This window comes from Felis catus, chromosome B4, assembly GCF_018350175.1.
Source record: "Felis catus isolate Fca126 chromosome B4, F.catus_Fca126_mat1.0, whole genome shotgun sequence".
Taxonomy (NCBI): domain Eukaryota; kingdom Metazoa; phylum Chordata; class Mammalia; order Carnivora; family Felidae; genus Felis; species Felis catus.
The window spans coordinates 48,460,432-48,473,327 of record NC_058374.1 but is presented as its reverse complement, the minus strand read 5'-3'; the positions used below and the strand labels follow the sequence as shown (position 1 = coordinate 48,473,327).

The window sequence follows — 12,896 nt, the reverse complement described above, 5'->3', positions numbered from 1 at the left end:
CCACCAGAGGGAAGCACAGCAGCACCACACCCCACCCCCCCACACCAAAAAAAAGGGTCGGGGTTGGGGAGGCTTGCCCTTTCGTTATTGAATTGCCCCTCCCTTCAGAAGGGCAAGTCTGTATTTTTATTGAGGTAGAAAACCAGAAATACACCCCAAGATCACAGACTAAGTGGTAAGCAGAAACACTTAAAAAAAAATTAGAATCAACCCTTTGTTTCATATTCTGCATAACTGTTTAACCAGAGTCTTTAGACAATTGCCTTTTAAGATGCAGTGCTTAGGCAAGTAGTAGGGCATTAACAATATTTTTAAAGGAGAATTAATGGAACTAAATTTAAATTCTAGTGGTGTGATTCTGTCTGCATGCTGAAATGCTTTCAAAACGTTATTACTTTCTTTAAAATCACCAAGCAGCTGAAGAGTGTCATATCTCTTTGTTTCCCTGCCATCTGAAAAATTACAGGGCATGTCATACCTGCACTCCAGTAAGACCGAAGTCCATGGCCGCCTGAAATCCACCAACTGTGTGGTAGACAGTAGAATGGTGGTAAAGATCACTGATTTTGGCTGCAGTTCCATTTTGCCTCCAACAAAAGGTCTGTAAGGAATGACATTTTTACTAGTTCCCCACTTAAAAAAAAAAATTCTCACAAGTGGTCAGGGAGTGGTGATACTGATCAGAAAATAAACACTTGGAGCCACAAGAGGAAACAGCTGGCTCATTCTCCAGCACTACACCCTTGTCAGTTTTTGTCAGTTTTCAACAAGTGCTTCTTGAGTTGAACAAATCTCTTCTGTGGGTTTCCTTCATCCATGGGTTTCTGGATATCAGTGAGGAAATCATGAAGAACTTACTGGCTGTGGAAGCAGAACAGGGTGAAAAAATAGAGAAGGTGAGGGTAGTGAGAGACCTTAGAAATCATCTAGTCTAACTCTCTTCCTTTGTATAAGTCAGAATTGAGGCTCAGAGGCTGAGATTTGCCCAAGAAGATAGAATACAAGGCAGAAGACCTATTTCCAAATTGTCATTCATTTATCTGTGATTATGATAATGGGAAAAAAACCCACTCTTATCGGTAAAATATATTCTTACCTATCCCTTTCTGGATTGTTATAAGGGCCAAAAGAGAAACACAAAGAAAAGTGATTTATCTTGTATAAAGAGCTTTTCATGTTGAACATTTACCCATTCTTTACTATAACTCGGGGTTAAACAGCCTCAGAAATCTAGCACTCCCACAAAGCCTCAAAATACCACCTAGATCCAAAAACCTAAATTCGATTTCTAATTCTACTTTGCAATCCTTTCATTTTCTCTCAATAAAAGTAAAATTTCAATTCCGCCCCTACTTCTTCAGTCACATCAAGCGTAGGATGACATTGGACTCAATCCAATAAGTGCTTGATGAAGACCTACCATGTGTCAAGCATGGTTCATCTGTGGTGGAACAAGTCTCCTTTAATAGATGACTCACCACGACACAAAATCAGATGAATTGCCGATCAAATGCTATCCTCTTAAACATCGCTCAGTTATACCTACGAATCTGTGCTGTCAGTTACCTGAAGTTTTAACGTAAGCTCATCCACTTACCTGTCCTCTACCCCAAACCATTAGGATCAATTGTATATGAATCACAAATCACACAAATTAACAAGACATAAATTCAAAAAGGCAATGAGCATTTGGATGGAAAACCAAACAAGGGAAATGTGCCTCAGCATAAGTGTATCATACCTCACATGAATTTAAAGATTTTTTTCATTGAAAAAGAAAATCTCAGAAAGTTTAGAAGGAGTTAGGTGATCCTAGAAAACTTGCAAGGGATGGAGAGAAATTGAATGTATGCCCTTGGTGTTACTATTTCAGTTAGGTGATAGGGTCCAAAACCCAAGTGTCTATGGGAACCAAGCACAGAACACAGGAGCACTTCACTTGTGTGAAGCTTTAATGAGTAGCAGGCACAGAGTAAAATGTGAGAAAACTGTATACATTATTTTTTCAAGAATACTGTGGGAACACAAGAAAACACATCTGTGGCCAATAGCTGATTTGGAGGCTGTATGTCCAACCTGCAAAATACCACTGATAGGCTCTTTGTTTTTTCAACGGGTATGCATATATGTTATACATAATATGTTCCATATTGCATAATATACATATAGTATACGTATTTTATATTTTATAATAAAAATATAAATTTATGTATTTTTTATTTATGAAGGCTTTCATAGGTTTATGCCATATGTACCACAAGCTATTAAATCCTCAGCCTTTCATATTCTACTGTAGTAGTTCTACAAATATTTGCTGAGCACTCCTATACACCAAGTGCTATTCTAGGTAGGCTTGAGGGTTTTCAGGACTATGATTCTAGAAGTTTTGGGGACCACATTGCCATGTGACCTCACCCAAATCCTGGCATTATATAGTCAGCTCAAGAGGCAAGTGTGCATTCTCTCCCTATCACCAGCATTAGCATAAACCCCTCAAAAGTTTGGGACGTTTAAGTTCAGGGCCACTCATACTCAGGGTGCATGGGATAGGGACTTAAAGAACAAAAGCAGGTTGGAGACCTACGAGCTGCTCAGCTCCCTCAACTTTGCAATCTCAATGCTGAATTCACAGACCTGTGGACAGCCCCGGAGCACCTCCGCCAGGCCAGCATCTCCCAGAAAGGAGATGTGTACAGCTACGGGATCATTGCCCAGGAGATCATCCTGCGGAGAGAAACCTTCTACACGTTGAGCTGCCGGGATGAGAATGGTAAGAGTTGGACTCAGCCATCTGCCCTCTCTGGGAGCCTGCATTCTAGGCTGACCAAGACCCTCATCTCTTTGTGACCATAGCTCAGTCCCCTCATCCGCAGAAGTAATGGCATATCTCCACTGCACGTCACACAGGGGTATTGGAGGGGTTGACAGGAAGAATGGTAGAATGCTCTGAAAAGCATATAACATACCAGGTGTCGTTACTGTCAGTGTTACTGTCGGTTGAAGACTCTTGCCTTACGGTCTCCCCCCTTCCTTTCTGATTCTAAGAAAAGGTGTGTGTCTGTTTAACACCTGAGCTACATCACTCTCGTGGCACAACATATGTATTTTAGTTCTTACTGAGAGAAGATCTATAGTTTTTGTCACAGGTCTTCTCAAGGGGGAAATGCTTCCTTCCATTCATCCAACCCTTGCTTACTGTGTAATTATTATGTCCCAGGTCTTAACTCTCTGGAAGGTGGGGGTCAATTATTATGTCCCAGGTCTTAACTCTCTGGAGGGTGGGGGTCCACGGGATGTAGAGAGGGCAGGCTAGACTCTTGGAGGAAACATACTAAAGGTAGTGGTATTCAAGTTAAGTTTCAGAGACTTAGTAACCTTAACTTAAGCTAATAACCCCCTGGGTATAAGTGGGTATAAGACCCCTCGCCTGGTGGTTATTCATTCTTTGAGTGCTTGCCTGGGCTCTGCCATATTTTCACTGGGTACCCATCCAGGGTGGGTGAACCAATTCAGGGTCTGGCTGCTGCTAAAATTTTTTCATGCTGTATTCTTTCTTGTAATTTGCATAATTCTCATCCCATCAGAGAAGATTTTCAGAGTAGAGAATTCCAATGGAGTAAAACCCTTCCGCCCAGATCTGTTCCTGGAAACGGCAGAGGAGAAAGAACTGGAAGTGAGTGCATTTCCCTACATGAGTTTTGTGTGTTGCCATAACAAATTGCCAGCAACTTGGTGGATTGAAACAACAGAAATTTATGCCTTATAGTTCTGGAGGCCAGAAGTCTGAAATAAGTTGTCAACAAGGTCATGCTTCCTTCAGAGGCTCTAGGGGAGAATCCATTTCTTGCTTCTTCCAGAAGCTTCTGATGGCTACTGACTTCCCTTGATTTGTGGCCACAACACTCCAATCTCTGCCTCCTTGGTTCCATTTTCATCTTTTCTGTCTATTCTCCCTCTACCTCCCTCCTGTATAAGGATTCATGAGACTACACTGAGCCTACCAAGGTGGTCCACAATAATGTTCCCATTGCAAGGTCCTTTACTGAATCACATCTGCACAAACCTCTTTTCCAAATAAGGTGACATGCACTGGATCCAGGGGCGAGGACTCAGACATTCTCTTTGGGCACCGTCATCAGCCCCATGTCCTTTTCCACCTCTCCCACCTCAAGACCTGGCTTCTGAAGCGCATATCGCCCTCTCAATTTTTAGGAGCTAAAAGATCAAGATGTCCATGTCATATACTTCTTAGGCTTGTAAATACCACCTACTGATTAAAAAATGAATATGCCCACATCTAAAAATAATAGAAAAGTATATAGTCGTTCCCCCTTATCTACAGGGGATACATTCCAAGACCCCCGGTGGATACCTGAACTGCAGATAGTACTGAGCCCTCTATATACTAGGCTTTTTCCTAGACATACATACCTTTGATAGAGTTTAATTTCTAAATTAGGCACAGTCAGAGACTGACAAGAATAATAATAAAATAGAACAACTGTAACAATATAACAATATACTGTAATAGAAGTTATGTGAACATGGTCTCATTCTCAAAATATCCTTTTGTACTGTGCTCACCCTTCTTGTGATGACGTGAGATGATCAAGTGCTCACGTGACGAGATGAAGTGAGGTGAATGACGCACGCACAGGCCTTGTGAGGTTTCACTAGGTTACTATGGACCTTCTGACGATTTGTCAGCAGTAGGATCATTTGATTCCAGACCATGGTTCCAGTCCAAGGCGGGACTGCTGGGAATTGGAATCTTCTGGGGTGGAGCGTGAGCACAGGAAACTGGAAACCTCTCGGGGTGATTCCGCTGGTCGCTGTGGTTGGAAGCCCTTGCGGAAGAGATTCACATTAGAGTCACTGCCTCATACCCACTGCACATAAACCCTGCAAACTTCTGTAAAGCATTTTCTGCCGACAATCCAGCCCCATCCAAACCCATATCACATTTTTCATTAATTTAGGGCCCAAGGGATGGGTGAGGCAAGGTCCCAAGGGGAACTAAGCAATCTCAGCCTCATTGTCAGAGTTGAGATGTTTTAAAAATACTCCCTACCTCGGGGTGCTTGGGTGGCTCTGCGGGTTAAGTGGCCTACTCTTGGTTTCGGACCTGCGTGGGGCTCCTCATGGACAGTGTAGAACCTGCTTCACGTTCTCTTCTCCCATCTCTCTCTCTCTCTGCCCCTCACCCTGGATTCAGGCTCTCACTCTCTCAAAGTAAATAAACTTAAAAAAAAAAAAATACTCCCTGCCTCAATTACTCCTATCAAGGGAAGAGAATAGGAGAAGATACCACCCCCTGAGCAAATCCACCCCTTCTTTCTTTCAGGTCTATCTACTTGTAAAAAACTGCTGGGAGGAAGATCCAGAGAAGAGACCAGATTTCAAGAAAATTGAGTCTACGTTGGCCAAGATATTTGGGTATTGCTGAAATTTTTGCTTTTCCTCACTTATTTCAGATTTTTCTAATAATAGTTGACATCCAGTGGCACCTCAGAATGGAATGCCTGTTCTAATGAAAAACCCCAGACTGCAACCCCTGTCTCAAAAAAATTAAAATGCGATGGAGACCAACAGACCATTTTCTCAGGGAATAATCACTTGAAAAGTTAAATAGCCAAGGGCAAAACTTGCCTGGTTAATATATAAACTCTGGCTGATCATAAATATGTCTGTTAAAAATCTAGTTCCCTGACCCTTCTGGAGATAATTAGAAGTCTAGCACGAGTCCTGAGTATTTGCAAAGCCACTAGATCATTCTTAAGATCAAGAAGCTCTTAAAATCTTAAAATCAGAAACTTTGGCCCTAGGTGCTTAAGCCTTGTGCCATGAATCAGATTTTAATTCAGGGTCCAAAATTTTAAAAAAACAAAAAAAGCACACAATTATCCAGTAAGGTTGAATTCTAGATTTTCCGTGTTTTCAGTTAGAGTGAAAAAAATAACAGTGAAGAGATTAGGAGATCCAGCTTCTAGACTAGGGTCTGGTAATAGCTTGCTGTAGGACATTGGGCAAAGTGCTTACCCTAACTGGATGTCAATTTTCTTTTTATTAAAACTGGACTTGAATAGGATGATTTCTGCAATTCCTTCCAGCTCTTATTTTCCATACTTCTCATTAAGTCAAAGATTCAGATACTTATTGAACCTAAAAGCCCAGGGCTGAGATGAGGTCAAGTGAAATCATGAAAGTGGTCATTGAAGGGTACATCTAATCTGTCATTTGTGTGGAAGGAACAGAAAATAACAAATGATGTAATTCTTGCTCATTTTTTAATTTTTTCACAGACATTTTACTAAGATCCGATGAGACTGTATATGTGATAAGTGAAATGTAAACTCATGAAGATAAACTGGGCCCCTGATACATAGCCTTTAATAGGGTGGTTCTCAGACTTGGCTGCCCATTGAGATCACCAGGCAGGAGGGGGTGGGGCAGGAATGTTAAAAAAAAAAAAAAACAACAGCAGTGCCTGAACCCTGCCCCAGAGAGTCTGACATAATTGGTCTGGGGTGCAGGCTGGCATAGGGGTTTATAATAGCTCCTTGGGTGATTAGACTATGCAGTCAGGGTTGAGAAAACTGTTTTAATTGAATCAATTCATCACAAAGGGAGACCATCTATCTTTATTCCTTACACCTGCTCCCTCACCCAACTAGACTCTATACTAGTGGCTTCAAGGAAAACCTCCCTGGGGAACTTGTTAAAAAATACTGTTTCATAATCCCAGACCTAGCAGTTTCCAGTTATGTAGGTCTGAGGTAGACTCAGAAATGTATTGAAATTTTAACAAAAATCCCTCCCCACCTCAGGGGACTATGATGGAGGCCATCTTCTCCTTGAGGGCAGAAGTGGTAACTTAAATCGTTGTTGTAATAATGAAATAGTAGTATTTATTCAACCCCTTCTATGGTGCTGTAGATGGTATAAACATCATCTCGATACTGAACAACCTTACAGACAATGTACCTCCTGACTGAGCTCTGCACCAAGGCTTGCAATGTGTCCCAGCGTCGAAGAAAGCTGGCATCTTCTCGAAGTGTCCTTGGCCTAACAAGATCATCCAGAGTTAGGTTTTGTGCTTTAGGACCCAGTCTTTCTTTCTTTTTTTTTTTTTTTCATTTTTTTCTTTTTTTTACTGTTTGTTTATTTTTGAGAGAAAGAGAGAGAATGTGAGAGGGGGATTGGCAGAGGGAGACACAGAATCCAAAGCAGAGGACCCAAGCTTTCTGTTCTAAGGAAAAAACAGAAGGCTCAGCTTTGCTTTTCTTGGTCCTTCTCTTATACTTGTATTTATCACTTCTAATGCCTTAAAAAAAAAAGATTCTCCCTTTATTGTAAATCGTTATTAAAATTTTTTAATTTTAGAAAATAGGAATAAGCAAACAAAGGAAAAACATCACCTATTTATCAATAGATGGCTATTGGTTTTCAAAAATTAAAATTATAATTTTTGCTGTTCTATCAACTTTTCTACTTAATATAGAGGTAGCGTCTTTCTGTACCTTTAACTGTTCTAATTTGTATTTTATACAACGCATGAATATTCTGTTGTGTCATAATATTTTCATTACGTTTTGTTACTCGTTTGGGTTATTTTCAAACGCTTGCTGTTATAAAGACTGGTGTGACTTTTCTGTAGTTACCTTTCAGCACATTCTTGTGGTTTCCTGTGGCTAGTTCCTAGAAGAAGTGCTGGTGAACTGATCAGTGTGTGTACTTTTAAAGCTTGTGACACATTTTGCCACACTGCCCTCCAGGAAGATCATAGTGGATGTTTTTCCTCCTTACCTCCACTATTACCATTACTCTAACATTTGGTTTTCTTTTTTTAAAAATCTTGTGTCTGTTTCTAGGGGCGCCTTGGCGGCTCAGTCAGTTAAGCGACCGACTTGGTTTCAGCTCAGGTAGTGATCTCATGGTTTATGAGATTGAGCCCCGCGTCTGGCTCCTCATTGACAGCACAGAGCCTTCTTGGGATTCTCTCTCTCTCAAAATAAATAAATAAACTTTAAAAATATATCTTACGTCTCTTTCTATTTCTTTAATTTCTCCTGAAGCTAATTTTTTTTAACGTGTGTTGACCGTTTTTATTTTATTTTTTGCTTTATAACTTTTTAATCACATTTGTCCACTATTTTACTGGATGTTTATGCTTTAGTAATTTGTAACAACTCTTTATTACTACCTACAGCCTATTTCACGACAAAAAAAATGAAAGTTATATGGACACCTTGATCCGACGTCTACAGCTGTATTCTCGAAACCTGGAACATCTGGTGGAGGAAAGGACGCAGCTGTACAAGGCAGAGAGGGACAGAGCTGACAGACTCAATTTTATGTTGCTTCCAAGGTAAGGCAGGTCCTCTTGCCGGTGTAGTTTCTCATGATTCCACGGCCAGGCCTTCTTTCTTATAGCTGAAAGCGTCAGCATTTTCTTCTAGTATTGTTTTGTTTCCGTTGTATCTACATAAGATTGTTCCCTTTTGCACATTCTTCAACAGATTATTCGGCTAAAAAAAAATACACATACCTTGCTAAGACTTGTTCTGGTTTGTACTGTAAATATCTAGAAGAAAAAGATTATTTTCTTTTAAATTTAAATTTTTTTTAACGTTTATTCATTTTTGAGAGAGAGGGCGTGAGCAGGAGAGGGGCAGAGGGAGAGGGAGATACAGAATCTGAAGCAGGCTCCAGGCTCTTGAGCTGTCAGCACAGAGCCTGATGCAGGGCTCGAACCCACGAACCCATGACGTGACCTGAGCCAAAGTTGGACACTCAACCGACTGAGCCACACAGGTGTCCCCAAAAAAGTTATTTGCAAGCGGCTGTGTGTTGCCCCAGAAAGAGCATGGGCAGTGGAGTTAGCACGGCCAAGGTTCTAACACTTTGCCGCTTTTACTAAGTCTGGGACCTGTGGCAGGTCGCTGTCTGTCTCTCCCTAATCTCAAAATGGAAATTAAAATTTTCCTCTGGATTCTGTGAGCCATAAGGCACTTGTAGGCACTAACTACCCATTTCTTTTCTTCTTTTCACCTCAAAGTAGAAGCCAAATTACAAGGAGTAGGAACAGTCATTAGTGGAGGAGGTGGGGGCCACATATCAGATGCCTCATCACAGAGGCATCTATGGGCTGGCGTCTGTTTTGTGAAACAGTATCACAGCCAGGACATAAAGAGAAAGGAAGTAAGATTGAAATCCCTATACAGCTTACAGTTTTGTGAGTGTTAGTACTCAGATAATAACAAAGAAATGTTAAGAGAAGCAAGAAGTTAAAATGTGGAGCTAGAAAACAGACTTTGGCCAAGGGGCCCTTAACTGTCACAAGTGAGCGGTAATGTTCTCTTCTCGTTCAAGTAGAATAAACTGTTTTGTTAGAGGAAGCCTAAGCTAGACAGTCCAGCATTGGGTGAAATCGTGGAAGCTGAGGTCAGCTAGGCCTGAATTCAAACTGTGTTTCCACCACTGACTACCAATGTACAGTCTTGAACAATTACCTACATGATCTAAGCCTCAGTTTCTTTTGAATTTTTTTTTTCAACGTTTATTTATTTTTTTGGGACAGAGAGAGACAGAGCATGAACGGGGGAGGGGCAGAGAGAGAGGGAGCACAGAATCGGAAACAGGCTCCAGGCTCTGAGCCATCAGCCCAGAGCCCGACGTAGGGCTTGAACTCACGTACCGCGAGATCGTGACCTGGCTGAAGTCGGACGCTTCACCGACTGCGCCACCCAGGCGCCCCTGCCTCAGTTTCTTTTGTACCTCACAGGCTAGCCCTAAGAATTTCCTGAAATAGTGCTCAGGATATAAGGTACTTAGCCCAGAGTCTGGAATGTCCATGGCTATTATTATTGTACATAATAGCCATGACTTTTATATATAACTTGTGTTCATTATTGTTTTATTTTGAGCCCATGCTTCATTTAGAGTATCAGCTCTATGTTAGTAAAATGATGATTTTGAGATTGTATGAGCTGTTTTCTCAATAGAACAGTTTCTCTTTGACAAACCCGAGTGACGAGGGTAGGAGTTACCAACATGCTCTGTTCAGTCATCTGTGCCTGAAGAGGCCTACTGCAGGACCTGTGTGCCCTCAGAATGCCAAGGAACAGCCTGGAAATGGTGCCCTGGTAGTAGGCTGGAGCCCTTAATATTCCCATCAGAGATTACAATTTCTATCAGAGCTTCATAAATGCTAGGTTTAAGATGCATACTTCCTTGCCTGGCCTTTAGTGCTGAGTTGTAACAAAAACAACATCCAGACAATCTGGCTGCCTTTCCCAGGGTGTCATCATCCGTGGTTTTAACCAATACTGTTACTCAAATGATTTGAAACAGCTGGCTCACTGCCTCAGATTTTTATCTTACCTTTGCTGTAATGTGCCACTTTGATCACTAGATGGTAGTTTTAACTTTTGAGTGTAGTTGACATACAATGTTATACTAGCGTCAGGTGTAGGACAGAGTGATTTGAGATTCTGTGTATTACTCCGTGCTCACCACAGTAAGCGAAGTTACCATCTGTCACCATACAGCGTTATTGTCACGATAGGTCTCCCACCCAAGTACTAGCCAGGCCCAACCCTGCTTAGCTTCTGAGATCAGACGAGTTCTGCCGCGTTCAGGGTGGTATGGCCGTAGACATTTTGTTACGATAGGATTGACTATATTCCCTATGCTCTACTTTTCATCTCCAGGGGTAGATGTTTTATTGGATTGCCACAGGTTATATAACACAGATCTCTTCAATAGCTGCAATACACCATGATTCCAGTGCAACTGTCTGGTAACTTATGTAAAAATATATTTGTAAAAGAAAATTAAAATGTACATGAACAATACCTAGAAGAATCAAAAAGAAATATTTACAGCAAGATTTTCAAGTAAACTAAGACTGCATGTAGGAACCAGATGCTACCTAACTGCTTACTTAAACAGTGCCCTCTTGGCTTTTGAGATGTTAAAATAGAAGTTTTTTTCTTCTTGTGGGAGGCCTTTCTAAGACATTTACTGTGTTCGCTAATCTGTGTCAGCAACAGCTTGTTACCAAAGCTCACTGTGTTAAGTCACAGCCCTTCATTTATCTACCAACATTCGTTCCTCTCTTTGCGTACTATTTCCCAAGCTTATATGACTTTTCAGATATAAGCAGTAATACGAAGGGCAAAAATGGTGAAATATCCAATTTTATGATTACATTTATGTATCCTTCAAAAAATTTGCACCCTTATATTGGGCATGTCAAGAAAAACCACCCCAGAAGTGACCCCTGAGAATCCAATCAGCCACACCAAAGGGGTGTTTCTTAAAGGTCCCAGGCTTTGTCATCACACAAATGGAAAAAAAATTCCCTTGATGCTTTGGAGGTTCTCAAAAGGAATGTTGCCTGTCCTTGTGGTTAATGAGCTGTCTTCTGGGAGAATGGAAGACATTGCTATTTGGACACAATTGGCATACCTCCAGATCATCCCCATCTCCATGAATATCCAAGGTCTGGGTCGTGGAGGAGATGCCGTGCAATAAAAAGACTGAAAGGCGGGAGGATGTTGTGAGTTCTAATACTGCTTCAGTTCTAATACTGGCTGTGGGACCTTGTGAAAGTCATACTTTTTAAGCCTCAGGGTTATCAATGACCTCTATGGCACCTCCCAGTGGCCATGTTCTGATTCTAATGGTTCCATACTTGAGTCCTTTACAGAGCCATCCCAAGGGCAGACAGGGAGCATCCAGCCTCATGTCAGTTCTACTCCATTTAGGCAATTGGCACATCAAGGAAGTGCAGTTCCTTCTTACGGTTCTGTCTTAATTCTGAGTCTGATATACTATTTCTTCTATCTCTGCAACAGAGATATTCTTAGTTGCTTTTATTTGACTTCTGCAGTTTTGCCATAATTTTAACGTGTGTTTACATGGTGACTGACTTTGCTTTTTAAAGGACCCGAAAACATATCAAATTAATTCTTGTTCAGAATATATCAAAGTTAATTTTTAAGTGCATTGTTCCTTTATAGTGATATTAAACAATACCATGTTAAATATGCTTGGGATACAAAACCCTTGGCTCTGATGAAAAAGCCAGATCTGATAGCTGTAGTGATTTAACCTCTTACATTAACGACACACTCTCTTCAGCTTCTGGATGTAGAGCAACATCTAGAAGAAGCTGACAATCAACAAAGTGGTAAAAAGTGGACAAGTATGTATACATATGAGGGTTACGTAGGTACTAGAGTTATATGTACATGCATATAAGGGTTAATAGCCAAGTACTAAGTTAATGCTAAACCTGCATATATACATCTGAGTTCAAATACATGTATCATGTGTATGTATATATTCTATTCCTATATTCAGTATGTGCAGCCTGTCTTTGCTTCCTAGTCACTCCTTTCAGTGGAAATCCCAAATCCTAGGATGCTTTGTGGACAATTACTACTGTCTCACAGATTTATGCGAGATAAGAAAAAAAATTACTGAAGTTGAAGGCATTTTTTCCCTTTCTCATCTAGGCTGGTGGTCAAGTCTCTGAAGGAGAAAGGCATTGTGGAGCCTGAATTGTATGAGGAAGTTACAATCTACTTCAGTGACATTGTAGGTTTTACCACCATCTGCAAATACAGCACCCCCATGGAAGTGGTGGACATGCTCAATGACATCTATAAGAGTTTTGACCACATTCTTGATCACCACGATGTGTACAAGGTAACCACATCACCTCCCAGGCCGAAATGATTGTACCACCCCATGTCAGCAGAGCCCGAGTTGATTGGTTCCTATTATTACTCAGCTCTTATCCTCTCTAAGGTTTAATGAATTTGTGGTTGAACACGAGCTAAAAGTGAAGGGAAGTGAAAGAATAAGAAGGATCAGAAGTCAAAATG

The 12,896-nt window shown here is 41.0% G+C and overlaps 1 protein-coding gene across 16 annotated transcripts in view; it reads left to right on the top strand.

The window, feature by feature from the left end:
* The window catches only part of GUCY2C (guanylate cyclase 2C), a 140,937-nt gene that overhangs the window by 118,996 nt on the left and 9,045 nt on the right, over window positions 1–12,896 (top strand). For all 16 annotated transcript variants that reach the window (XM_045061416.1, XM_045061421.1, XM_045061419.1 and 13 more), the window contains 6 exons: window positions 467–599; window positions 2,633–2,770; window positions 3,585–3,673; window positions 5,345–5,436; window positions 8,210–8,368; window positions 12,525–12,717. In XM_045061416.1, coding sequence (XP_044917351.1) covers window positions 467–599; window positions 2,633–2,770; window positions 3,585–3,673; window positions 5,345–5,436; window positions 8,210–8,368; window positions 12,525–12,717 — 804 coding nt within the window. The remainder of the gene's footprint in view (window positions 1–466; window positions 600–2,632; window positions 2,771–3,584; window positions 3,674–5,344; window positions 5,437–8,209; window positions 8,369–12,524; window positions 12,718–12,896) is intronic.